Consider the following 27,242-nt stretch of genomic DNA (forward strand, 5'->3'; position numbering starts at 1 on the left):
AAGCTTGTTTCCGGACCAGGGAAGACATGGCTTGGCAGTTTGGGCTGGACTGTTCCCATGATCCCATGCACTCAAAAATATATGAAGCAATAAATATAGACAAAATCAAATCTATATTTGGAGTGACATGTCCAGCCGGACAGAGGTCATTCAAGTTTACTCAATAAACAATTCATCCATAAAGCGAGAATACCTTCCACAGTACACCCGTGTGGTACACAAGCCTGTGCCCAACACTAACGGGGTGAGTACAGAAGGTGGATTAGAAACATAGAAAGGATTTTAAGGCAAGCAAACATTTTTCTGTTTAAATTCAAATTATACAGAAGTGTCAAAAAGCACCATTACAATACAAAGAAATCAAGTTTTGTATAGGGTGCTAGACAGGTCGACGGCGTTTCGGTCCCCCTATTAGATCATGGGGACCATCATCAGGACAATCAATAATTGCCTTAACGGGCAATAGGAATCAATGGCAATTTCCGAATTGGTAAATACCGATTCGGTAATTACCAAATTCTACAGATTCTGTAAATTAATCGGTAAAAATACCTACATAGCATTTACCGATTTGTAAATACCGAATCGGTAAAATTCGGTATTTACGAATCGGTAAATGCCATTTACCTACATCTGGCCCTAAGAATCTTGCATCTATAAATCAGGACAGAAAAGAGGAACATGTTTCAAGTCCTTTAATGCTAACAACAGTGGTTGAAACTTGGCAGGAGGTAAAACAAATGCAGGAAGAAGCAAGTGAGGAAGAAAAAGACATTTGGTTAAAAGCAGTATATAGACAAAGAGAAGAGGATGAAATTTGGGTTTACAAAGATGAAAGACCAGTAATGCCTGACAGCATGATCTCTAACATGGCCCGAATGTACCATGGTCAGGCTCATGTTGGGAGTGATGCCATGATAAGAATGTTAAGGCAAACCTGGTACAATCCCAAATTCAGGATGATCGCTGAGAGCCTTTGTCAGCAATGTCTTGTATGTCAGCAGATAAACCCAAGAAGAAAAACTGTAGTGAGTTTGGGAACAATAGGACAGGAGGGAGGTTCATTTACAAGAATGCAGTTGGACTTCATTGAATTACCACCCTGTAATAGGCTTCGATATGTGCTTGTGACCATTTGTCTACTTTCCCGGTGGGTTGAGGCCTTCCCTACCAGACGAAATGATGGAGTGACTGTTGCAAAATTATTGTTAAGAGAGATCATTCCACGTTTTGGTTTCCCAATAACGCTTAAGAGTGACAGAGGAACTCATTTTCAGAATTAGTTAATACAGATGATTTGTGAGGCTTTGGACATTCGTCAGAAATTACATTGTGCCTACAGACCAGAGGCTTCTGGGGTAGTTGAGCAGGTAAACGGAACAATAAAGGACAGAATTGCAAAACTGTGTTTGGCCACTGGACTGAAATGGCCTGATGCTTTGCCACTTGTTCTGATGACCCTAAGGAGTATACCTGATAGAAAGACAGTATTGAGTCCTCATGAGATCCTGATGGGAAGAGTGATGAGACAAGCATTTGTGCCAGTTGATAAACTGTTGACTATTAATGATGATATCATACTGGATTACTGCAAGAACCTGTCTGACGTGGTAACTTCTGTGTTCCATCAGGTGGGAACTGAGGCAAACTCAAAAGAGAAACATCCAGCTCATGATCTAGTCCCTGGAGATTGGGTTTGGATAAAAGTACACAGGAGAAGAAACGGTCTAGTTCCTCGTTGGCAGAAACCAAAACAAGTCATTCTGATTAGCACCACTGCAGTTAAGTGTGCTGGAGTAAAGAGATGGGTACACGGCAGCCAAACAATCTGTGTGCCTGAGACTGAGAATCCACAGGACGAAGCAGAAAGCACAACTGACTCGGATTCTGAAGGTGAACCAGTTTGTCGACATCTGGAACTATCAGATACAAGCTCTGCTTCTGAAGGAGAAAGTGAAGTCATTGAAATACCAAATTCTGAAGATCGACCTGAAAGTCGAGATCTCACATGGCTCGATACCAGTGTGAACACTGATCAAAGTAAAGACAAAACGGGTAGTCAGACAAGTACTGAAGGACAGTCTGAAAGCTCTGAAAGCAGGAACAGAAATCTTGAAACTGGTGAAAAGGAAACAACCCACGATACGGATGAGCTTCCAAGTACCAGCTTATGGAGAGGTTCCTAACAGAATGAAAGAACTGACCAAAGAACAAACAGATTCAGTGAATGAAACAGACATAAAGTTCACCATAAAGGAAACTGATGAGAAATCTGAAACGGAGTCTGATGACAGTGATGATGAAACTCAATTAAGGAGGAGCTCAATAAAGAGAGCTTGGAGAGTGGAACGTGGTACTATCGAACCTGAAAACAACAGACCATGTAAAGGAGATAATTGGCCTAAGGGAAATGATGGACTGAAATTCAAATGGTTAACAAAGCTAAAATTCAAGAAGATCAAGTAAATTAAATAACCAGCCAGAAGGATTTGTTGGGAGAAAATAAAGAGATTTTGCAAAGGTCAAAAAGAGTAAGAAGACCAAATCAAAAATACAAGGCACCTGAACGTTGTATTGCCTCTAATAAGGGAAGTCAATGGCAGTCAAACAAATTTGAATTATCAAAGCGAGGAAAAAGAAAGTGAGTGAACTGAAATTTAAAAGAAATAAAAGGAGTGCCTAAACTGGGAAACCAAAGAGAGATATAAAAGGTGAAGGAACAAGATTGTTGATTTTTATTGATGATAAGGACACGTTTTAAGTGCAAAAGGATTTGAAAGAAATAATATAAGACCAGAAAAGATTGCGAAAAACGCAGTGTAAAAAAAAATATATATATATGGCTACTAATGATGTAAAAAGATCGAAATGTACTATGTTTAGAAAATGGTGTAGAATGTGGTTATTATGCACAGGGTTATTAATGTTGGTATGGTTTATATTAGCTATTGTGATTACTTTTATACCTGATTTTGAAAAAGCAAAGGCAAATGAGAGTATGAGAGAAAAGGCCTATGAATTAAAGGGTGAAATGAAACACGTATATAACCCAGAAGTACATCAAGATAATTCCATTAGTGACTATTCCAGAAACACATTTTCGAAGTTCTTGTCTTAATAAGTGAATATGTAAAATTGAAAGTTGTAGCTGAATTGAACCAAATCGAACCTACGAAGGTTTTTGGAGAATATTTTTGGGAAACACAAGAACTGACCCATGATTATGCGTTCAAACATAATTTGACCTGTAAAATGAGAAATGAGGACCAAGCTTTTTTGGACATGGTAAAAGAAAGGAGAATCCAATATAAAAGAAAAGAAAAAGCAAAGAATTCTAAATCTACAAGGTGTACATTTGACGATGACAATATTGAGGTATATAATGTGAATGTGGCTATAAGTATAGATACACCACTATTAGGAAAGCTATGTATTCGAAGAGATAACACTGTGTATGATAATTATTTTGTGGGAGCGAGTCAATGTGAAGATACATATATTATAAAAGGGGGTTGGGGATTTAAAGGAGGTAATGATCCAGTTTTTCCCAGTATCTATTTCTTGTGCGGGAACAAAACTTATTATAGATTGCCTGATCACTGGTATGGGTCCTGCTATATAGGCCTGGTCATTCCTAAAATGTTCCATGTAGATAGAAGAACTAACGGATTTCATGGGATAGGTAAACCTTTAAGTCTTAGAAGAAGGGAGAGTGTGATAGAAATAATAGGTGATGTTTTTGGAGCATTGATAAACAAAACACACAAGATGATGGACGAAATGTTGAACAATGGCAAAACATTCACCCCCAGTCACAGATCTGAGTTTAATCCATTGTTATTTTGCTCACCATGCCACCCCAGTTCAGACATGGCCATATGCAAATCAGTCTTGACCCTGTGCCTCATGGGAACAGTTCAGACCGAACTGCCAAGCCATGTCTTCCCTGGGCCAGAATCAACCATCCTAGGGCCGATTTCTGGCTATCAGCCGTCTTCAGCCAGGATAGGTTGACTCCAGTGGCATAGTTAGCACGGGACTCACGTCCAGGCATACCCTTCCCACATAGGGTGAACAGCAAAACACACAAAATGATGGATGGAATGTTGCACAATGGCAAAACATTCACCCCCAGTCACAGATCTGGGTTTAATGCATAGTTATTTTGCTCACCAAGCCACCCCAGTTCAGACATGGCCATATGCAAATCAGTCTTGACCCTGTGCCTCATGGGAACAGTTCAGACCGAACTGCCAAGCCATGTCTTCCCTTGACCGGTTTCTGGCTATCTCCGTCTTCAGCCAGGATAGCTTGACGCCAGTGGCGTAGTGAGCACCGGACCCACGTCCGGGCATACCCTTCCCACATAGGGTGAACAGCAAAACACACAAGATGATGGACGGAATGTTGCACAATGGCAAAACATTCACCCCCAGTCACAGATCTGGGTTTAATCCATCGTTATTTTGCTTACCAAGCCACCCCAGTTCAGACATAGCCATATGCAAATCAGTCTTGACCCTGTTCCTCAAGGGAACAGTTCAGACCGAACTGCCAAGCCATGTCTTCCCTGGACCGGAATCAAGCATTCTAGGACTAGTTTCTGGCTATCAGCAGTCTTCAGCCAGGATAGCTTGACTCCAGTGGAGTAGTGAGCAAGGGACCCATGTCTGGGCATACCCTTCCCACATAGGGTGAACAGCAAAACACACAAGATGATGGACGGAATGTTGCACAATGGCAAAACATTCACCCCCAGTCCCAGATCTGGGTTTAATCCATTGTGATTTTGCTCACCAAGCCACCCCAGTTCAGACATGGCCATATGCAAATCTGACTTTACCCTGTGCCTCATGGGAACAGTTCAGACCGAACTGCCAAGCCATTTCATCCCTGGACGGGAATCAAGCTATCCTGCTGAAGACGGCTGATAGCCAGAAACCGGTCCTAGGATACTTGATTCCAGGCCAGGGAAGACATGGCTGGGCAGTTCGGTCTGGACTGTTCCCGTGAGGCACAGGGTCAAGACTGATTTGCACATGGCCATGTCTGAACTGGGGTGGCTTGGTGAGCAAAGTAACGATGAATTAAACCCAGATCTATGACTGGGGGTGAATATTTTGCCATTGTGCTACATTCCGTCTATCATCTTGTGTGTTTTGGAGCATTGATACCAGCTGTGGGTATATCTTTTAGTGCAAACAGAATTCGGAAGTTGTCAACGATAGTAGATCGTTTATCAACAGATGCAGGGGGTTTTTTAACGGTAAACACAGAAATGGTTGCTATAAGAGCTATGGTAATGCAAAATCGACTTGCTCTTGACATCATTTTGGCAAAAGAGGGAGGAGTCTTTGGATTTTTAAAGGTACAGCACTGTTGTACCTATAGTTTCCTGACAAAAGTCAAACCATTGAAAGGTATATTACAAACCTTACAGAATTGCATAAGGAACTTATACTACTGGAGGTTGACGGTGTTCTTGAGAAACTTGGTAGGATATTTTCAGCTGTAAAGAAATGGTTTTATGAAATAGGTAGATCAATAATAGGGAAAGTATTAATTCAAGTAACCATAATAATAGTAATAATCTTAGTCTTAAGATTAGGTTGTAAACTTAGAAAAAGAAGAAATCTTAAAAAGTCTATAAAAAGAGAATTGAAGAAAGCAAAGGAAGAGAGCGTGAAAAGGGGGACATTGAGATGGAAGAGTTTAAAGAGAAATTGTATCAAGACAAAAAGAAAATGGAAGATACTAAAGTATAAACCATACTAATTGAAAAGAACTTGAAACATGTTTTTGAAAATGTTATGAAAATTGTGGGTGTTATTTGGTGACAAATTACCAAAGGGGGGAGTTGATGGAGCGAGGGTGAAAATGAAAATTTTTGTGTACCCCTCATGAAGTCATCTTCCCATATCTGTAATATGTATTAATCGTGTGGTTTTAAAATTAACCAACATCGAATAGAAAGCACACACACAAATACACGTGGGATACTAATTTGCTCATATTGCACACCGTAATACATTAATTATGTGAAACTGTCTTACTAATATAGTGCGGAAATGCTATAATCTAATGTAAGGTTCTTGTATGCTTCTTAAAAGTATAATTGTGGCTTCCAATTACGTTGTATCTGGTTACTGCAGTTGCCTGGGTCCCGTATTGGAGCCTGCCTGCATGCCTGTCTGGGGAAGACCCGAGCGAGGAGGACGTCGCACCAGGAAGGTTAGTGTAATTCTTTTTGGGTATTTTTTATTTACTTTAATTTTTCTCCCACCCGCCTCACCACCCTCTGTACATGCCAGCCGCCACTGCGTATCACTTGTGTGCTGTTTAGGTTAGCAACCTCAACCAGTATGGAAATGCACCGCTTGACATCAGAGCTCGCTTTGCCTGAGGGACTGAAGATTCATCTCACCGACTGAGGCGCAATAAGGCTGAAACATATCAGTTGTGCACAGTGCTTTAAATGGGCCGGTACTCACCGGTACTGAGTCCTGGCACTTCTAAATTTTCGGCGCTTAAATACCGGAACTTCTCTTTGTCCTAAGAGAGTACTGGTACTCATGGGGATATGAGCCAAGTGCAACACAGCTGACAAGGGGTGGATCAGTTTACATGATACACTCTGAGTGCTAATCTCGCTTCCTTTACAATGTGCTAATGTTGCAGCCTTAAGAAGGCATTCATTCAGAGCTGGCAGGAAGTTTGGGAGGGGGTCGAATGATTACTGACACAGTGTCAGAGGCGCAACTAGAGCCTAATCTGTGGGGGTGGAGGGGGTGGCTAATTCTTCCAGCCAGCAATAGTCCGAGTGGAACTACAGGGGTGAAAAAGAACAAAGCCTTGTTAGCAAACAAATAGTCTTCTAAAGACCTGTGAAGTACTCGGGTGCGGTGCGACTGTGTGTGTACCCAGGAGCTGTCTCAGCCCGGGCTCCAACACTCAAACTTTCTGAGCCTGCCTTTCTTTAGTGAATGAAGTAAAGGTATGAAGCCTGGGGAAGGATCGCAATGAATAACATAGCGCCTACCGCCGCTGACTTGTTACATTGCACTGTAAACAGCAGAACAAGTAGCCAGGGACTGAAGGCTGTGCCACACGAGCAGCAGGCGCTTAACCAGTTGAGCTGCTATCACAGTGAGCCAGTGGTCGAAGTGGGGGAAAAGAAGTGGGGGAACTGTGGGCGGAGAATCAGAGGGCGGGAATAACCCAAGGATTGGATCAGTGGGCGGAGCCAGAGGTGTGGCCAGAATGCGCAAACATCCCAATTTTTAGTATTTGTTTGGCATTTCACTGCCCAGTTTAATCAACCAATGGATACACGATTGTTTAAGGTCATAATGAGTTATTGACATTAAAACACATTCACAAAGTGGGATATGTTTCTAATCACAGAATGTCCCAAATGCAATAAAATGTGGAAGCACAAGCCATTTGTTGCCGAGCCATGGAGTTTGTCATCAGCACTTCTCCCTTTTTCCACAACAGCAGTTGAAAGATGAATGGCAAAATATCCTAGTTTGCAAATGTTTTCTATATAATTATGGCTCTACCATATTTGCTTCATAATGCAAGATCTGCTGCATGATCTACCATGTTAACTAATAAATTGTTTAAAGCTCAAACGTATCAAAAGTTAATAAAAAAGTTGACTTGTTTTGCCGCGGAGTGGATGGCTTATTGCAAAGGTTGACTGATCACCTTTCTCACTGTTGCATTTGTATGTTACACTGGCACTTATAAGGCAAAATCGTTCCAGAGACTGTTAGCATGTGTACACATGTCAAAATATCAGAAAATATACTGCATTACGCTGCAGCCTTTTTTTAATGCATAATTAAGTCAACACTGCAGCATAATTATGTCCTCCTTTGCTGTATAATTTATTCCAGGACCCCCACAGCAAGCAGCACATGTTAAAAGTGCTTGTGAATGAAGCAGAGAGACTGTGAAGTTTGTGAACTAAGGATGGGGTGCGAGACAAATTCTGCATTACCAATCCCTGATGAGTTGCAGCTACTACTTCTGAAACAAGGCCAATGGAGGTACCTACGGGTGAGGCAGACTGGCCTCAAGGGCATGGCCGGCCTTAGCACTGGTGGTGCCCTGTGCATTAATGTTTCTTATAGCCCCCAATGACCACCTCTGCCATGGATTCCCTCACTACCAACCTTTAACAGTGCCCCTCAAGTCTCCATAACCACATTCTCTCTCAGATGCATTTAATTTGGTTTACAGCACCACTCATACCACTGTAGGGGGTCAGAGCACTTTACATCACACACATTACTCAGAGACAATCAATATGTGTGTAAATCACTGTATAGAAAATGTTACATAAGACTAAGGACTACAAGGTGTAGGAGTCACATGAAAACCATACTAGTAGGCCGTAAAGTTTAATAGTGATTGTTCTGGAGAAACACAAACTCAGAATTTAAAATGTAATACCATGATTGGGGGTTCTCGTTAGTAATCAGAATGGATTTCTGTCCAAAAGAACACTTTTTGCAACATTAGGATAATCAAAGACTGGGGAAAACCCATAATGCTCTAATTTATACCTTTCAGTTTGCATGCAGCTCTTAGATGAAAGGTAATAGCTCACTGTTCTATGTTAGGATTTTAACTTATAAACATCAAGTAACAAAAGGTTCTCTCTGACAAAAGCAGTAGCCCACTGACCTATTTCCATTATGTGCACTTTGTGATCAGCATGGTACATGTTCTTTGCAGCAGGCACCATGTTCTTTGCAGCAGGCATATTAACCCTCTGAGCTACCTTTCCATGAATCAAAACTTCCACTAGACAAAATGATCTCTCTCTAGGAAGAACATTAAACACCAGAGTCATCATGACATTTTTATTGTTGCCAAAAATTGCTGGAGGTCAGGAAGGAGGCAGCAAGCGTATTTAAAAGCTTTATATTCTTGCAAACATAATGCCTCCACCCATAGTCAGCACCCTGTGCGGTCACACCGGTTGCACTCCCCTAGAGCTGGCCCTTCTCAAGGGTCCTGTGACCACATTGACAGAATCGCTGTTGTTCTGGCTGTGCTGGTTCATAGGCCTGCCCGCAAGACTGGAGATGAACTTCAGTATGAATTGTGGTGGACAAACTTTGAAAGTTAACCAATAATTGCCACTGCTAGGGTCCGCCTGCTGGTGCTAAGACACCAGGGTTCTAAGGTCTTGCAATGCCTTCTAAGGTCTAGCATGGGATTGTGCTCTCTCAGGAGAGTTGTCTGGTGGACTGGTTATTAAGGCTGAACCAGGTTCCCCAGTTCCAAATTCAGCAGCTATGGCCATAGTGCCACATCCTCTCCCCCACTGAGAAAAACTCACACTGCCTTCACCTACAATCCAATTGCTGCCGGCTATAACGACCTGGAAGCGGCTCAGTTAAATGACGCACTAGACAAGAGCAATATGCAGCCTACAGAAAAAAAAGTAACAACCTCCTGGAAAAAGCAAACACTCATAGGTAATGCAAAATTTTGCAAACTATGTGAAATGTAAGCAGGAACAACAGGGCTACCTTAATGCTTTTACACTCACTATTCAGAAACCAGTGAATGCTTTTGCCTGAAAAGTTAAGGACATGACTACAGGGCCCTGAATGGACCCATTTCAATGTCCATTTCCTATATTCTTAAAAAACGTAAGCAGTGGGGTCAAAAGAACACATCCCTAGACGCAGAGCCGCAGTACACATTTTGTTTTCCAAACCACACTTTGCAGTACCTCCAGGATTGTGCACTAGTTGCAAGCCCAGGGGAAAAAAACACAAGAAAACTAAAATAGCGCTTCACTGGCAAACTCTGTAAAAGTGGCGCTAATGTGTTTGGGTGTGAATAAAATCAATTTGGCCAGTTTGCTACCACTCGGTCTTACTTTATCTAGTTATTTTTACGTTTTATTCCAGGTGCTGCACTTTGGAATTAAAGACATTTCCAGCAAAAATTTCTTTCTTTTTTGGATCCATTTCAGAGGGAGCAAATAAAAGAAAGGAGAGGAAAGAGAGTGAGAACCCCCTTTTGAAGTCATGGTTTTCAGTAAAAGAACTGCTAGACAGAAAGAGAGGAAAGAAGGAAAGAGTGGGTGGTTGGAGGGGGGAGAGCAGAAGTGGACACTGTGTTTATCTTCTCTGGGCAAGAAGCTTTATTTATAGTCGCTAGTGATTTCTTGCGTCCTGGGACGCATTTTCAAAATAAAAAAAGAAGGGGAACGGAATCCTTGGAATTGAAGAAGTAGGGGCACGCCATGCCCTGCCGATCCCGCCCACTTCGACCACTGCAGTGAGCCAGTCCTTAGGCAGAGGACTAAAGTGGTGAGAGGATTGAGGGAGAGGGCAGGGATTAGCAGGTGGAGAGAGAGGGCGAGGCGGTGCCGCCAGACTTTGATTCATCAGGGGATACATGGCATGCCCTGTCTAGCAGGTGAATGACAGATCTACAGTTTTTAATTCATTCTTCCTGAGGGTGTGCCCGGAAAGCTGTCTAAGCCCAGGCTGCCACACACGAGGGAGGAGGGGGGTGGGGTGGGGGGGTGAACTGAAGCTCTTTGAGCTCAGTGGGCGTTGTGCGCCTGCACAGTGTCCACTTAGGCTCTGTGAAGTGTATAGAACTGTACGTGTGTGAGCAGGGCCTGCTAACAGACATAGGGGCATATTACCAAGCAATAGCGATAATTATCGCTATTGCTTGGTTAGAGACAAAAATTTACCGCTGAGATGCGGCGATTTTTATCGCAGATAAACCTTGGTATTACCAAGGTTTATCGCAAATGCAATAAAAATGGGCCGCAATGCATGAATATCACTGAAAAGTCAGCGATATTCATGCATTACCGAGCTAATGCTCTTAGCCATGTTATCCACCTCCCATTGAATAACATGGCTAAGAACTGCTCAGGGCAGGTGTTAGCTTTTGGAGATATTCGCGCTTAGCGCGAATATCTCCAAAAGTTGGTAATAGGAGAAAGCGATGTTAGGGACTGTTTCCAGTCTCTAACATCTTGGCACGCCCACTTTGCATGTCATTAGTGATAAATATCACGGACATGCAAAGCAAGGCCCAAGATGGTCGCTATCTCCTAATAGCTGTCACTAACTGGTGTTAGCGACAGCTTGGTAATAGGGAGATAATTTTATCTCCGCTTTCTTGGCTTTTAAAGCCAAAAAAGCGGAGATAAACCCCCTTGATAATATGCCCCATATTTCGTTACTCTCGGGAAATTGAAGAGCAGGCTTCCTGCTGGCATAGCAGAGTACAGCAGCACTTGTTAGCAACCAGATAGAGGGGGATTGTGGCGATATTAATGCTGTAGCACAGCAGGTGGGAATCGAGGTAGGCAGTAGCGAATGCATGCGTTTCTAAAATACATGTACTGATGGTCTGCGTGCATCTATGCTTCAATGGGCCCCTGGCCGGATCCCTTTGCGCTGCCCATAGCTCCGCCCCCTAGCCCCACCCCAAGCCCCGCCCCCTAGTCCTCATCTCAATTTGGAGAGTACCTGCCCTTTTTTTTCCATTTAAAGCACTGGTTGTGCAGTCCCTTTCGGAACGGAACCGACACAGGTTGTATGTAGTGGCTTCCTGCCTGTGACAAGCTAAAAAAGATGGAATGGAATAATCCCAAAGGCGTTACAAGTGCTTCCGATGTGTTCAATCGTTAACATCCATTACCTGCGTGACCTTCTAGTAAAATACAACTCACCTCTCTGGCTGCCTTCTGCACGAACCGCTCATCCGTCACCCGGAAAGCCCCGCACAGCGCTTCTGCGGGGTCATGCCGGAACATCTCCTGCCGCACCAGGTTCCCGTGCAGGTGGAGGGCGGCATAGATGGCGGCGTCCACCCCTCCGTGGCCATCGAATACTGCAAAGTAGGCCTGTTCCTCTTGATCCTACCAATAGAAAGTTGTTTTAGTTAGAAAATTGGATGAAACTGCTTTAATAGGCAGGCAATCTGTCCGCAGCTCCAGCGCGGAGTGCATCTTTCATCTGATGGAGCGCAGCCTGTGTGCGTGACACCAATGATCCCAGCCGGTACATCCTTTAATTTCGTATTACAAACATATCAACCAGCGCGAGGCTGATTCAACCTTGACAGGCGTCTGAATGAAATGAATATTTATGGTGCGGAATCACAAGCAGGGGTTTAAAGCGAGCGACTAATGACAAATGAAGGAACGCGCACGCCTTTATTTGCATTAAAATGATACCAGGCAACTAGGTTAGGGTACAAAAACTGGGTTATTAACATGTCAAGAAGTGTCATAAATTAGGCTGACGACAATAGACTAATTCTTTCTGTGTTTTGTACAAAACAGACGCCCGTGTAGTTGCGCAGTATCTGCGCATTGATCACGAGCGGGGGCTCGAGCACCGGAACACGCCTGCATCTGTAAGGTGATTTTAATAATGTTTACAATCTTTGAGACACGGCTTCCCTTCTAGAGCTCTTGTCGCCTAAACATTATTCCGGTGACGTCTATGACTGTGCTTTGCTGCCGGTGACTCTCGTATACGACTTCAGTTAATGGCAGACGAGAGATACACCGTGGCGGCGGGCGGAACAAGCGCTATCACAACCTTAAGGGCTCCTTCGTGACAGAAAAGGCTAACCCCCAAATTGTGAAAACGCCACGCTTGCCCAAGAGTCCATGCAGAAGGTTTGTCCTCCTGTCTGCTGAAATGTGGCTTAAATCAGGTTTAATAGCGGAAGCAAAGCAAGGAAAGGCAAAAGAGGGAGGGAACCAGCACATTTGGCAAGAGCACATTTGACAAGAGACGTCACTTAGGGCCCGATGTAGGTAAACTCCAATTTACCACTTCTTAAATACCGAATCATACCGGGAGGGGGGGGGGATGTGGGTATTTCAGAATCGGTAAATCCCGAATCTGTAAGATTCGGTATTTACCGATTCTGTAAATACCGAATCGGTATCCCCCATTGATTCCTATGGGCCTTGAAGCCCATAGGAATCAATGTGCATTACCGATTCGGTAATTACCGATTTCTGCAAGGGTGCAGGGGGTGTCACTTTGACACCCTCTAGCACCCCCAATACTGGCTTGTGTGCCATGTGGCACACAGACATGCCCTAAGGGCATGTCTGTCTGTCACATGGCATAGGTGTGCATGCACACCTGGATTCGGTATTTTAACACCCAATTGGATTGGGTGGTAAAATACCGAATCTGAGGTGCCTGTGGGACTGAAAGTAGTCCCACCTACATCCCGATTTTTTAAAAATCGGTAAACTTACCGATTCAGTATTTTTCCGATTCGGTAATTTTACCGAATCAGTAAAATACCGAATCGGAAAAAAAAGGTCCCCTACATCTCAAAAGGCCAAATACCGGTCGGAAACGGCCGAATTCGGCCGTTTCCGACCGGTATTGGCCACCTACATCGGGCCCTTAATGTCCCTAAAAAATCTAGCGGGCCTTCTGGGAATGTACAATTTCAGGCCTAAAACAGAGGACAAGAAGGTGCGCCATTTCTTTATTGACTGGCCTTAGCATTGTTTTTAGGGCATCGCACTCACTTGAGTAAGAGAAAAGAGGAGCAGGGAGAGAGGCGAGAGAGAGTGTGTCCGTGTGTGTGTCTGTCTGGCATAAGGTATGAAACTCCAATCTGTAGGAACTGGCCTTTCTTCCCCGTTTTTACACATTTATTCAGATTTTTTTTTATATCCTGCATATTATTTATTTTATATATTCATATGTATTGTGTCCCAGTGTTTTTAGTGACAATAAGATGGCACCTTTGATTGATAACAAGCATTCTTATAGCATAACATGTTTACAAATAGAGGCTCCTTCAGTAAAATGAGTGCATTTAAAATACAAGGGTTATCTGCTGCTAAATCTCTCACACATTGAGTTCATCAGGGTAATTAGGATAGTAAAACATTGCTATGCTAAAGCCTTGGGCGAGACACAAGATAAACATTTTTTTATGGTTACAATCTTTTATTATCATATGTCAAAGCATAGAAATACATCGTCTATGCGATTCGCACACAATCCTCTGTGTGCTCACAACTCCCCGCTTTGAGTGTCGCAGCACATCTGATGTGGATTTTCAAATACAAAACGAAAACAAACCCAAATTCCCTTCTCACCCTCCCTCCGTCCCTTTCAGTACTCTGTGGCGAGATCTATTGGCAGAAACCATAGCGCTGATTGTGGTATTGTAGCGCTGCTCATTTGGCAATATTGTCTCTGCATTTATTAATTTTGCACACGCTCTGGCCGCGTAGCGCTTTGCCCCGCTTTAGTAGAAATATCCACGTGAATTGTGCTTGTTGACTGTGCACTCATTGAATCTACACACGCTGTGGTCGCGTAGCGCTTAGCTCTGCCCTGCTTTAGTAGAAATCACCACGTGAATTGTGCTTGTTGACTGTGCACTCATTGAATCTGCACACGCTGTGGTCGCGTAGCGCTTAGCTCTGCCCTGCTTTAGTAGAAATCACCACGTGAATTGTGCTTGTTGACTGTGCACTCATTGAATCTGCACACGCTGTGGTCGCGTAGCGCTTAGCTCTGCCCTGCTTTCAGTAAGATTGGTACGTGAATTGTGTTGCATACACACTGGTGAGCCTGATTGGCATATTGCATCTGGGAAAGCTGCGCACTGCTTTCACTTTTCTGAGACTGCCATTGTGCCCCTGCTCCAGCGCCAGCTCGCATCTCCCGGTCCTGTTGGTGTTTATCTCCCCCTCCATTTTGTTGTGCCTGCAGCCCGCCCCTCCCCCTTCGATCCCGCCTCCCAGATCCCCCTCCCACCCACGAGATACCAGGACCGTCCCAGCTGAAGAACCTTCGTGACTTGCCTGACTCCGTGTAAGGCGGCCGCTCCACCCTCCCTCCAGAAACCATAGCGCTGATTGTGGTATTGTAGCGCTGCTCATTTGGCAATATTGTCTCTGCATTTATTCATTTTGCACACGCTCTGGCCGCGTAGCGCTTTGCCCCGCTTTAGTAGAAATATCCACGTGAATTGTGCTTGTTGACTGTGCACTCATTGAATCTACACACGCTGTGGTCGCGTAGCGCTTAGCTCTGCCCTGCTTTAGTAGAAATCACCACGTGAATTGTGCTTGTTGACTGTGCACTCATTGAATCTGCACACGCTGTGGTCGCGTAGCGCTTAGCTCTGCCCTGCTTTAGTAGAAATCACCACGTGAATTGTGCTTGTTGACTGTGCACTCATTGAATCTGCACACGCTGTGGTCGCGTAGCGCTTAGCTCTGCCCTGCTTTCAGTAAGATTGGTACGTGAATTGTGTTGCATACACACTGGTGAGCCTGATTGGCATATTGCATCTGGGAAAGCTGCGCACTGCTTTCACTTTTCTGAGACTGCCATTGTGCCCCTGCTCCAGCGCCAGCTCGCATCTCCCGGTCCTGTTGGTGTTTATCTCCCCCTCCATTTTGTTGTGCCTGCAGCCCGCCCCTCCCCCTTCGATCCCGCCTCCCAGATCCCCCTCCCACCCACGAGATACCAGGACCGTCCCAGCTGAAGAACCTTCGTGACTTGCCTGACTCCGTGTAAGGCGGCCGCTCCACCCTCCCTCCAGAAACCATAGCGCTGATTGTGGTATTGTAGCGCTGCTCATTTGGCAATATTGTCTCTGCATTTATTAATTTTGCACACGCTCTGGCCGCGTAGCGCTTTGCCCCGCTTTAGTAGAAATATCCACGTGAATTGTGCTTGTTGACTGTGCACTCATTGAATCTACACACGCTGTGGTCGCGTAGCGCTTAGCTCTGCCCTGCTTTAGTAGAAATCACCACGTGAATTGTGCTTGTTGACTGTGCACTCATTGAATCTGCACACGCTGTGGTCGCGTAGCGCTTAGCTCTGCCCTGCTTTAGTAGAAATCACCACGTGAATTGTGCTTGTTGACTGTGCACTCATTGAATCTGCACACGCTGTGGTCGCGTAGCGCTTAGCTCTGCCCTGCTTTCAGTAAGATTGGTACGTGAATTGTGTTGCATACACACTGGTGAGCCTGATTGGCATATTGCATCTGGGAAAGCTGCGCACTGCTTTCACTTTTCTGAGACTGCCATTGTGCCCCTGCTCCAGCGCCAGCTCGCATCTCCCGGTCCTGTTGGTGTTTATCTCCCCCTCCATTTTGTTGTGCCTGCAGCCCGCCCCTCCCCCTTCGATCCCGCCTCCCAGATCCCCCTCCCACCCACGAGATACCAGGACCGTCCCAGCTGAAGAACCTTCGTGACTTGCCTGACTCCGTGTAAGGCGGCCGCTCCACCCTCCCTCCAGAAACCATAGCGCTGATTGTGGTATTGTAGCGCTGCTCATTTGGCAATATTGTCTCTGCATTTATTAATTTTGCACACGCTCTGGCCGCGTAGCGCTTTGCCCCGCTTTAGTAGAAATATCCACGTGAATTGTGCTTGTTGACTGTGCACTCATTGAATCTACACACGCTGTGGTCGCGTAGCGCTTAGCTCTGCCCTGCTTTAGTAGAAATCACCACGTGAATTGTGCTTGTTGACTGTGCACTCATTGAATCTGCACACGCTGTGGTCGCGTAGCGCTTAGCTCTGCCCTGCTTTAGTAGAAATCACCACGTGAATTGTGCTTGTTGACTGTGCACTCATTGAATCTGCACACGCTGTGGTCGCGTAGCGCTTAGCTCTGCCCTGCTTTCAGTAAGATTGGTACGTGAATTGTGTTGCATACACACTGGTGAGCCTGATTGGCATATTGCATCTGGGAAAGCTGCGCACTGCTTTCACTTTTCTGAGACTGCCATTGTGCCCCTGCTCCAGCGCCAGCTCGCATCTCCCGGTCCTGTTGGTGTTTATCTCCCCCTCCATTTTGTTGTGCCTGCAGCCCGCCCCTCCCCCTTCGATCCCGCCTCCCAGATCCCCCTCCCACGCTCCGCCCCTTCCACTCTCCATTAAATGCCTGATGTCCCAACGCGCAGCGTCCACGCGCTTCGGACACGCCGAAGTTGCGCCAAAGGTAAGCCCGTCTACGCCCGTCCGCGCCTGGACCGCGCCCAGCGCCAGACCCCCTGCCCCTCGCGTTACCTACGATGCCGCCACCCTCCTAGCCCTTAACCCCGGTCGCGTCCCCAACTGCGTCCAAGCCGCCCCTGGACGCACCCATGGATCGTTCTCCTGCTTCTCCTGCAAATTTAGCGGCACCGACAACATCTCCGCTACGACCACAACACAGATTCCCGACCCCAACCACCTACAATGCATCCTTCTCAACACCCGCTCGGTCCACAGGCACGCCATTGACCTTTGGAACCTACTAGACACCATCTCTCCTGATGTCGCCTTCCTAACGGAAACATGGATGAACGCTTCCTCCGCCCCCGACATCGCCATCGCTATCCCTGATGACTATAAGATCACTCGCAAGGACCGCACCGACCATACAGGAGGTGGAATCGCTATCGTCCATAAGAAAACAATCCGCATCTCAACCAGCTCTGATGCCAACCTCGCCAACTCCGAACACCTTCACTTCCAGATCCACATCGACCCCAAGACCACACTCAGAGGCACCCTCCTCTACAGACCACCAGGACCACGCGCAAAATTCAGCGAAGACATCACGGACTTCATCACCCCACACGCGCTCCCCTCCAAAGACTACATCCTTCTGGGAGACCTCAACTTCCACCTTGAAAAGATCAACGACCGCAACACCGCCACCCTCGTGGACAACCTCACCAACCTCGGCCTTAAACAACTGGTCACTTCCCCCACCCACATCGCAGGTCACACTCTCGACCCCATCTTCACCTCCAGCAACCATGTCTCCTTCAGCCACACTACGGATCTCCTCTGGACTGACCACAGCTGCGTTCACTTCACCTACAACAAGCCGAAACCCACCATCCACCTCCAACCAACTCTACAAAGAAACTGGAACAAAATCACCACAGAACAGATCTCCACATCGCTCCTTCAAACCTCCCCAGCCCTCTCTTCTAACGCCAACGAAGCCGCCTCCAACCTCACCCTTTGGTTATCCAACACCGCCGACATCTTAGCACCACTGAAAAAACGTCAACACAAACTTGGCATCAAGAAGGCCTCATGGTTCAACGACGACCTCAAGAAGTCCAAGAAACTGTGCCGCTCCCTTGAAAAGACCTGGAAAAAAGACCCATCCACCAGCAACAAGGACGCCTTCAAAAGCGCCATCCGTACTCACCACCAACTGATCCGAAAAGCCAAGAAAACAGCATTCAAGGATCGACTTGACAACAACGCCCACAACAGCAAGGAACTTTTCAACATCGTCAAGGAATTTTCCAACCCCTCGGCCAACTCCAACGACATCACCCCCTCTCAAACCCTCTGCGACTCCCTAGCCTCTTTTTTCCACAACAAGATTGCTGACATCCACAACAGCTTTGACAACCAACCCGGAAGCCAACCCACCCTACCATCAGCTGACCATCTTCCCCCCGTTAACACCCTTAACGCCTGGAACCCAATCTCCACTGAGGACACCATCCGCCTGATGAATTCCATCCACTCTGGATCCCCCACAGACCCATGCCCTCACCACATCTTCAACAAAGCAGACTCCGTCATAGCTCCGCACCTCCGAGACGTCATCAACTGCTCCTTCAACTCCGCTACCTTCCCAGAAGACTGGAAACACGCTGAACTTACCGCCCTTCTGAAAAAACCAACAGCAGACCCCACCGAACTCAAAAACTACCGCCCCATCTCGCTTCTTCCATTCCCGGCCAAAGTCATCGAGAAAGCTGTCAACAACCAGCTCGCCACCTTCCTCGAAGCCAACAAATCACTCGACCCCTCACAATCTGGCTTCCGAGCAAAACACAGCACTGAGACCGCCCTCATCGCAGCAACAGACGACATTCGAACTCTACTGGACAATGGAGACACAGTCGCCCTCATCCTCCTCGACCTCTCTGCAGCCTTCGACACAGTCTGCCACAGCACCCTTTTACAACGCCTCAGAAACACCGGAATCCAAGGAAAAGCACTGGAATGGATCACCTCGTTCCTCACCGGAAGAACCCAGAGAGTCCGCCTCCCACCATTCAAGTCCAAGGCCTCTGAAATCATCTGCGGCGTACCACAAGGATCCTCACTCAGTCCCACCCTCTTCAACGTATACATGAGCGGCCATCGCCCGCCAACACAACCTCAACATCATCTCTTACGCGGATGACACTCAACTGATCCTATCTCTCACCAAGGACCCCAGCACCGCCAAAACTAACCTACACGAGGGAATGAAAGAAGTCGCCGAATGGATGAAACAAAGCCGTCTGAAACTGAACTCAGACAAAACAGAAGTCCTCATCTTAGGTAAATCCCCCTCTGCATGGGACGACTCTTGGTGGCCGGAAGCCCTCGGAAAAGCACCCATCCCGACAGACCACGCACGGAACCTAGGCGTCATCCTGGATTCTTCACTCTCAATGAACAGACAAGTCAGCGCCGTATCCTCTTCCTGCTTTAACATTCTCCGCATGCTCAGAAAAACATTTCGCAGGATCCCCTCCGAAACAAGGAAAACAGTCACCCACGCTCTGGTCACGAGCCGACTGGACTACGGAAACACCCTCTACGCAGGTACTACCGCAAAACTCCAGAAGAAACTACAACGAATCCAAAACGCCTCAGCCAGGCTCATATTAGACATCCCACGCAACGAACACATCTCTGGTCACCTTAAAGACCTCCACTGGCTACCCGTCAATAAGAGGATTACTTTCCGACTGCTTTCCCACGCACACAAATCACTCTACGACATCGGACCAGAGTGCCTCAACTCTCGACTGTCCTTTTATACCCCCTCCCGCCAACTTCGCTCTTCCAGCCAAGCCTTCGCCACTGTACCTCGCATCAACAAGACCTCCATGGGAGGCAGATCCTTCTCATACCTGGCTGCCAAAACATGGAACTCACTCCCAGCTTACCTTCGCCTCACCCAGAATCACCTAGCGTTCAGAAAGCAGCTTAAAACGTGGATATTTGACAAATAATCCTCCTCCCCTTCCTAAGCGCCTTGAAACCCTCTGGGTATGTAGTGCGCTATATAAATGTTATGACTTGACTTGACTTGACTATTGGGGCCAGATGTAGGTAATACCTATTTACCGACTCTTAAATACCGAATTTTACCGATTCAGTATTTAAGAGTCGGTAAATAGGAAGGGGGCAGATGTAGGTAATTCTAATTTTAGAATTACCGAATCGGTATGATTCGGTATTGCCCATTGATTCCTATGGGCCATGAAGCCCATAGGAATCAATGGGAAATACGGATTCGGTATTTACCGAAACGGTAAATACCGAATCCTGCAAGGGTGCAGGGGGTGTCACTTTGACACCCTCTAGCACCCTAAGTACAGGCTTGTGTGACATGTGGCACACATACATGCCCTAAGGGCATGTCTGTGTGTCACATGGCACAGGTGCACATGCACTGATGTGCATGTACACCTGATTTCGGTATTTTACCACCCAATTGCATTGGGTGGTAAAATACCGAATCCTGAAGGCCTGTAGCACTGTGAACAGTGCTACCTACATCTGGGTTTTACCGAATCAGTAAAATTACCGATTCGGTATTTTACCGAATCGGTAAATTTACCGAATCAGTAAATTTACTGAATCTGTAAAATTAAGGGCCCTACATCTCAAAATCCAATTACCGGTCGGTAACGGCCGAATTCGGCCGTTACCGACCGGTAATTGGCGACCTACATCTGGCCCTTGGTCCTCTATTTATGACAAGACCTATTCAGTCAGCCTAAGAATGCGTAGGTATTTTGGGCAGGTAAGTTATCTGAATTCAATGGATATGAGGGAGAGAAACGGTCTCCACATCTCGCAGAAAGTGGATTTGGTAGTTGTAAGGATGGCAGGCATTCTCTCTATATCCAAAATGTACCACAGTCTATGGAGCCAACAACTGGAGCGCGTCTCCCATTGCCAGTTCCATCTGCCTCTCCTTACGAGATTTGAAGGAATATGTTAAGGGATTTGGTAGTCCCAGAACCTTGTATGCCAGGGACCAGGGTATCTGTGTGTCAAAATGTGCCTCAACCTCATCTAATATTCGATTCCAGTAATCTGCTGGGTTTGGGCACTCCCAAAGCAAGTGTACCAGCGTACCTGTCGATTCACATCCACACCAACAGCTGGGGCAATGCCCCGGATTCCCTTTGTGAAGACCTTCTGGGGTCAGATACCAATAGGTGGCTAGCTTAGTGGCCGCTTCTATACTAGGTGTGTTCCGGGCCGTGTGCCTGGTCCTGTAATACATTTCACTCCATTCCTTAGCAGATAACTCCCTTCTGAGTTCTTTTTCCCACCACCGCTGACTGGGTGTGGGTTGTAGTGAGGCAGGCGGTCGCAAGAATACGTATAGTTCGGAGATCAGTCGCCTGCCTGTGTGTTTTGTAACCAGCCATTTTTCAAATCGTGTTAGCTGCCTGCTTACTGTGGGTAGGTTGGCGGGATGTAACAGCCAATGTCGTATCTGGAGATGGCGTAGCCTTTCGTTTTCCAGCAGGTTATAATGTGTACGCAGTTGTGGGAAGGAAATAATTCCTTCCTCATCGAACGTTTGGCCTGCGGAGTGGCACTGAGTCTGGTGCCATGCCTCGAACGCTCTCCTTTCGAGGCCCGGGGTGAAATCTCGGTTTTCAAACAAGGGAGTCATAGGGGAAGGAAATGTAGTAAGCCCCCTACGGGTAGATGCACTGTCCCACACTTCCATTACTGTCCTCATGATTGGGGGATTTTGGAGACTTTCAGCCTGATTCATCAAGCCGAAATTGGCTCACAAAGGGCCAGATTCTGAGAATCTGGCCCTTTGCGAGCGCTATTTTTGCATTTGGGATTCATCATCCCAAATGCAAAAATCGGTAATAGCGATTTTGCTATTTTGCGAGGAATTACATTTAAGGAATCTCTAATAGAGATTCCTTAAATGCAATTCATCATCCATTTAAAATTTGCGAATTCGCAATTTCGGCCCGCTATTTACCGCAAGGTCAAACCTCGTGGTAAATAGCGAAAACTCAGTAAAATGCTTTTAAAAGCATTTTTCTGAGTTGCATGTTGCACACACACATGTCCTTTGGACATGTGTGTGCGCAACACCTGTTTGAATTAGCATTTAAGGGGTGCTACAGGGTGTCCTCTGGACACCCCTGCCACCCTTCAAATCGCTATCTTATTTGCGATTAGCTAATTGCTAATCGCAAATAAGGAATACTCCCCATTCATTCCTATGGGCCTTTTGGCCCATAGGAATGAATGGGGCGTTATTCCTTATTTACGATTAGCAATTTGCTAATCGCAAATAAGGAATCTGTAGGAATCGCACAAAATTTTGCTATTCCTACACGAATCCCGTTTTGCGAGTCTGGAATAGCGATTCGCTATTTCAGACTCGCAAAACCTCCCAATGATGAATCAGGCTGTTTGTGGCCTATCTGGCTTCTTGAGAAAAAGTATCTACCATTAGGGGAGTCTTGGGATCGCTTTGTCCTGAAAAAGCCAGTGTTTTTTGGATTCCTCACTACTCCTTTCCAGCAAATATCTATCTCATCTCTGTCGCTTGAAAGTAGCACTGTAAGTTTGGAACCCCTAGGCCCCCTTCGTCAGGGCTGAGACAGCTCAGTTCCCGCCTCATACGTGGTTGAGCCCCCATCCACACAAGCCGATGTAATTCTCTTTGCATCGTAATAATGCAAAGAGACATTCAGACATACATATTCCAGACATTACTGTATTCCCCCCCCGTGTGGGGGGGGAATACAGTAATGTCTGGAACATGTATAGTGCCTTCGGTAAAAATAACATCTTAATAGCCACAACTCGTCCAAGGAGAGATAGACAGTGACGTTTCCAGCTATTAAGACCATCTCTAATTGTCTGAGTAAGTTAGTATAATTGAACGTTAAGGTTTGTGCAATCGTGTGGGCAAGACAAATCCCTAGGAAGGGTATCGAGGCCATGGCCCATTTTACAGTGAATCGTTTTTCAAGTGTTGGTAAGCGATTGCGTATAGTCGCCAATGCAAGGGGCTGTGATTTACCCACGTTTCATTGGAACCCTGAAGCTAGACCAAAGGCAGTGAGTTCTCTGAGAAAGGCTGGCAAATACCTGGTTTATCTAATGAGGCTAGGATGTCATCCACATACAGGGTGATCGAATGCCTCTTTCCTCCGAACTGGATGCCACTAATCTCTGGGTTGTCCCATATCTGTTGAGCCATAGGCTCCACATATAATGACAAATAAAAGAGGAGATAGAGGACATCCCTGTCTAGTACATCGCACATGGGAAAACGGTGTGGCGAGGTGCTGTTTACCCTAACTATGGCTGTGGGTGTGCTGTAGCAGCTCGCCGCCCACGCCCAGTAACAATCTCATATGCCAAAATGGGAGAGAGTCTGTTCCATATATTGCCAGTGCACGTGGTCAAATGCCTTTTCGGCATCCAATGTTAAGAGAAGAGCTTCCATGTCTGTTCGATGTGCTTTGTCTATTATATGTAATATACGTTTTGTGTTTTCAATACTTTGCCTATTTTGAATAAATTTGGTCAGGTCGGGATCTATAATGCCCGGCATCAGTGGGCCCAGGCGTACTTCAAGAATGCTCATAAAGGAGGAGGAGCTACGCAGCAACCAAGATGGCCGCATAGGCTCCCGGCTCCGCCGACCTCCGTCTACTGCTTGATGATCCTGCCAGATATCCTGATTTTACGCCCAACCCCCATGTGGATGAACTGTTGCTGAATCTGACGGTGCGGTCCCGAGAATTTTATCGCCCAGATTGACGGAGTTGTGTCGTGTTTAAGATCTCGGCCTAACCCAGCTTCGGAGCAGGGGCCTCGAGTACTTGCCCAGCCGGGTTGCAGTTGAATAACATCGGCCGTGGGACTCAGACAGGGTCCGGTCTCTTGCAGTGGAGGTCATCCTGGCCTGTTTTTGGTGTCGAGCGTCTGGAGTGGTCATAGGCTTTGTCTGTGGCTGTGGGGGGGAGTCCCCGTCCACGGCGACACGGTCGCCATCTCCCGGGTCTGCTGGGCCGGGGCCCTCGCTCGCGGTGGAGTACTGCTGACCGATAATGCACCCTCTGTTGCCGTCCGCTCCGCTCTTGCCTCTTCTCTCGGAGAGACCCGGCTCTCTGAGGAACCCGCCCATGCTTGGAACCGAGCGAGTGGAGGCGGATCGGACGAACTGTGAGCCGTCCTTGAAGACCGTAATGGTCGCCATTGGGTCACTTCAATTGCATCTGGAGACCATTGTCCATAAAATGATCGCTGGTGACATCGAAACTGGGCGATCGAGTCTGGGCTCTGTTCTATTGCATGCTTTTCAACGAACTGATTCTCCCACGATGCCCGTAGTAAAGGAGGATGGAGACCCCGTGCGCGATAAAGTTTTGACGCCATTGACCTGTTTGCAGAATACTTGCGGAATTGTTTCTCTGGGGGTATCGCTGCATTCACCATTGCAGCCGATTATTATGGAGCTACCTGGTTCTTCACTCCTTGAGACTACGACTAGCAAAAACCGAAAGTCACTACCGTCCCTTCCCGCCCTTGTGGTTCTTTTACATCTACGGAGGAAAGGATATCTGGACTGCATGTCGGTGAGGGAGATCTTACCAGTGGCGGATGCTTGCAGAGACTCAATGTGTTCGACTGGTCTCATATTAATCTTAATTGAACTTCCAACAACCTTTGACTCTCCTGGGGCGGTGATGGTGTTACCGAACAGAGTCCGCATGAAAGATCGGAGGGGTCAAGGATGAGACTATTGGTCTGGGTCTGATTTCGGGGCTTTAGAGGACAAGGGATTCGCTAACGTAATGCTTGCGGGAGGTTGGGCGGTGTTCAACGTCTCCCCTGTCTAGCTCTGTCTATAATATTTTTGGGTACTCTGTGGTCTTAGGACAGGGGTTGTTCATTTCAGGCAGGGGGGGAAGGTGACCGGGAGTTTGTATGACATTCTCCTCCTCCATTCTTCTTTTACTTTTTGTAGTTTAGTTAGTCGGGGCGACAGGCACGCTGCTAGTTGGGGTTAGGCGAAAGCCACATGCAGGGGTGCAGGGTGGGGGGATGGTTCTATAGTTTTGTTAGTTAGTTTAGTCTTTATGGTTTCTTTATCTCACGCTTTCCTTTCGCTCTCCTTTCATAACGTTGGGGTATTATCCTGATTTTGTATGTATTTCAGTATCTTGTAACCGTACTTCTTTTTCTATCCTGGCGTCAATGGGTGGGCGGGGTCTGTGTGCGGGCGACTGCGTTGGGTTATAGATTGCTTTGTCGTACATCCTGTTAGCGCAGGCGTCTCGGTCGTTCCCTTTAAATTGATCTGTGATGATTCTATTTTTGTACCTGCTCACTTTATCATAGTGTTTGAATGTACTTTTTCTTTGCTTTTTAGGTTGGGGGGTAGGGGGGGGTGTGGGGGGGGGGTGGGTTAAACATAAAATGGAACCTTCGTTCTATCCTGTAACGTGTTGTGGGTTCAATACAATGTTTATCCTGATTCGCTGCCGGACCTCAGGGTTGTCGGCTGAAGAGCTGTGTCATTGATAATATAGTGGGTCTTATTCTTGTGTTGCGGCTGGCCCCTGCGATTGTTGGCCTGTGCTTGTAATTTTATTGAACTGTACAATAAAGGTTTTTAAAAAAAAAGAATGCTCATAAAAAGCTTAATATCTATATTCAGCAGAGATATGGGGTGAGAGGAGCCACATGATTTCTTGTCCTTTCCTGGCTTAGGGATGACCACTATAGACATCATTAACATATTTGAAGGAATCAACCCGGGTTCTACAAAGGAGTCAAACAATCGGGTCAGGATAGGGGCTAATAGCTGACAGAACGATTTATAGAAACTAGTTGGGTATCCATCGAGGCCTGGAGATTCAAAGGGCTTCAGCCAGGATTTCGCTGCAATGACCTCTTCAATCCTGATGGGGGCATCGAGTAAGGCTGCTTGGTCTATTGTCAGTCGGGAGATGTTATCCCCCTCTAAGTATGAAGCTATGTTTTGTGCACCTAAGTCTTGCCTCGCATAGAGCTCTGTGTAGAAGTGATGGAATTCCTTTGTTATTCTGGCATCATCTACCAACTCTTCACCCCCTTGAGTCTTAAGAGACTGGACCTTCGTCTGCTGTCTTTGGGCCCTTAACTTATTAGCTAATAGCCGCCCAGACTTATCTCCCATGATGTAAAAATAGTGTTTCAACCGGAGGGTGGCATATTCTGGCCTGTCCATGTCTAGTCCTGCTAGCTGGGCTCTAGTTGCGCAGAGTTGAGGCCAAACTCTAGGATCACCTGTACGGCTGTGAACACGTTCTAGTTCCCTGACCTGGGCCATTAATTGGCCCCTCTTTTCTTTGCGAGCGTTATCAGCGGCGGATATGGCTATGAGCTCTCCTCTCACAACTGTCTTCAATTCTTCCCAGATTGTGGAAATGGTTATGTCTGAAGTGTCATTGAGGTCAAGGTAGTTGTGTATGGCAGTTGTGAGCTGTTGTGTTACAGCCGGGTGGAGGAGCATAGTTTCTCTTAACCCACAGGTCCCGAAATGTTTCTTATGAGGGGAGAAATTTAATGTGAGAGTCGTGATCTGAGAGCGCTGCTGCTTCAGTCTCCACCTCTTCCATAATGTTGCATACTTCCCTAGTCCCCAATAAATAGTCTAGGGGTGCATATGTTTAATTGGCATGAGAGAAATAGGTGTATTGTGTTGACAGGGTTTGGCTTCCCTCCAGAGATCAATTAGCCCCATCTCATGCAATCATTAACTCCCTCCTTGTGACAAAACACCCGATTGTCCTGATCGGCTGCAAGACCAATCCTCGTTTGTATCAAATACAAGGTTCAAATCTCCCCCTATTAATGTCATGCATATCTGTGCGTCCATCACTTCGGAGACCGCCGCATGTATAAATCGCTCTTGTCCTCTGTGCGGTGCATATATCGATGGCACTATCACAGTGTGACCCCTGATGCTGAATGTGTGCGCTAACAGCCTACCTTTCATCTCTGCTACTCAAGGGCCAACCTCTCCCTTGAACCGTCTAGTTACCAGAATTGCCACCCCTGCCTGTTTGTCAGAGGCAGAAGAAAAGAATTGCTGTGGAAATGCTCTAGATCAGAGGCGATGCCAGTCCTTGGCTCAGGAGATGGGTTTTCGGAAGAA

General features: G+C 46.5%; 1 protein-coding gene across 1 annotated transcript in view; it reads right to left on the bottom strand.

Annotated features, from left to right (window-relative positions):
• PPM1E (protein phosphatase, Mg2+/Mn2+ dependent 1E) overlaps positions 1–27,242 on the bottom strand; it is a 632,124-nt gene that overhangs the window by 154,599 nt on the left and 450,283 nt on the right. The window contains exon 4 of the mRNA XM_086954986.1: positions 11,729–11,917. Within this exon, the coding sequence (XP_086811112.1) occupies positions 11,729–11,917 (189 nt within the window). The remainder of the gene's footprint in view (positions 1–11,728; positions 11,918–27,242) is intronic.

This window comes from Lissotriton vulgaris, chromosome 2_1, assembly GCF_964263255.1.
Source record: "Lissotriton vulgaris chromosome 2_1, aLisVul1.2, whole genome shotgun sequence".
Taxonomy (NCBI): domain Eukaryota; kingdom Metazoa; phylum Chordata; class Amphibia; order Caudata; family Salamandridae; genus Lissotriton; species Lissotriton vulgaris.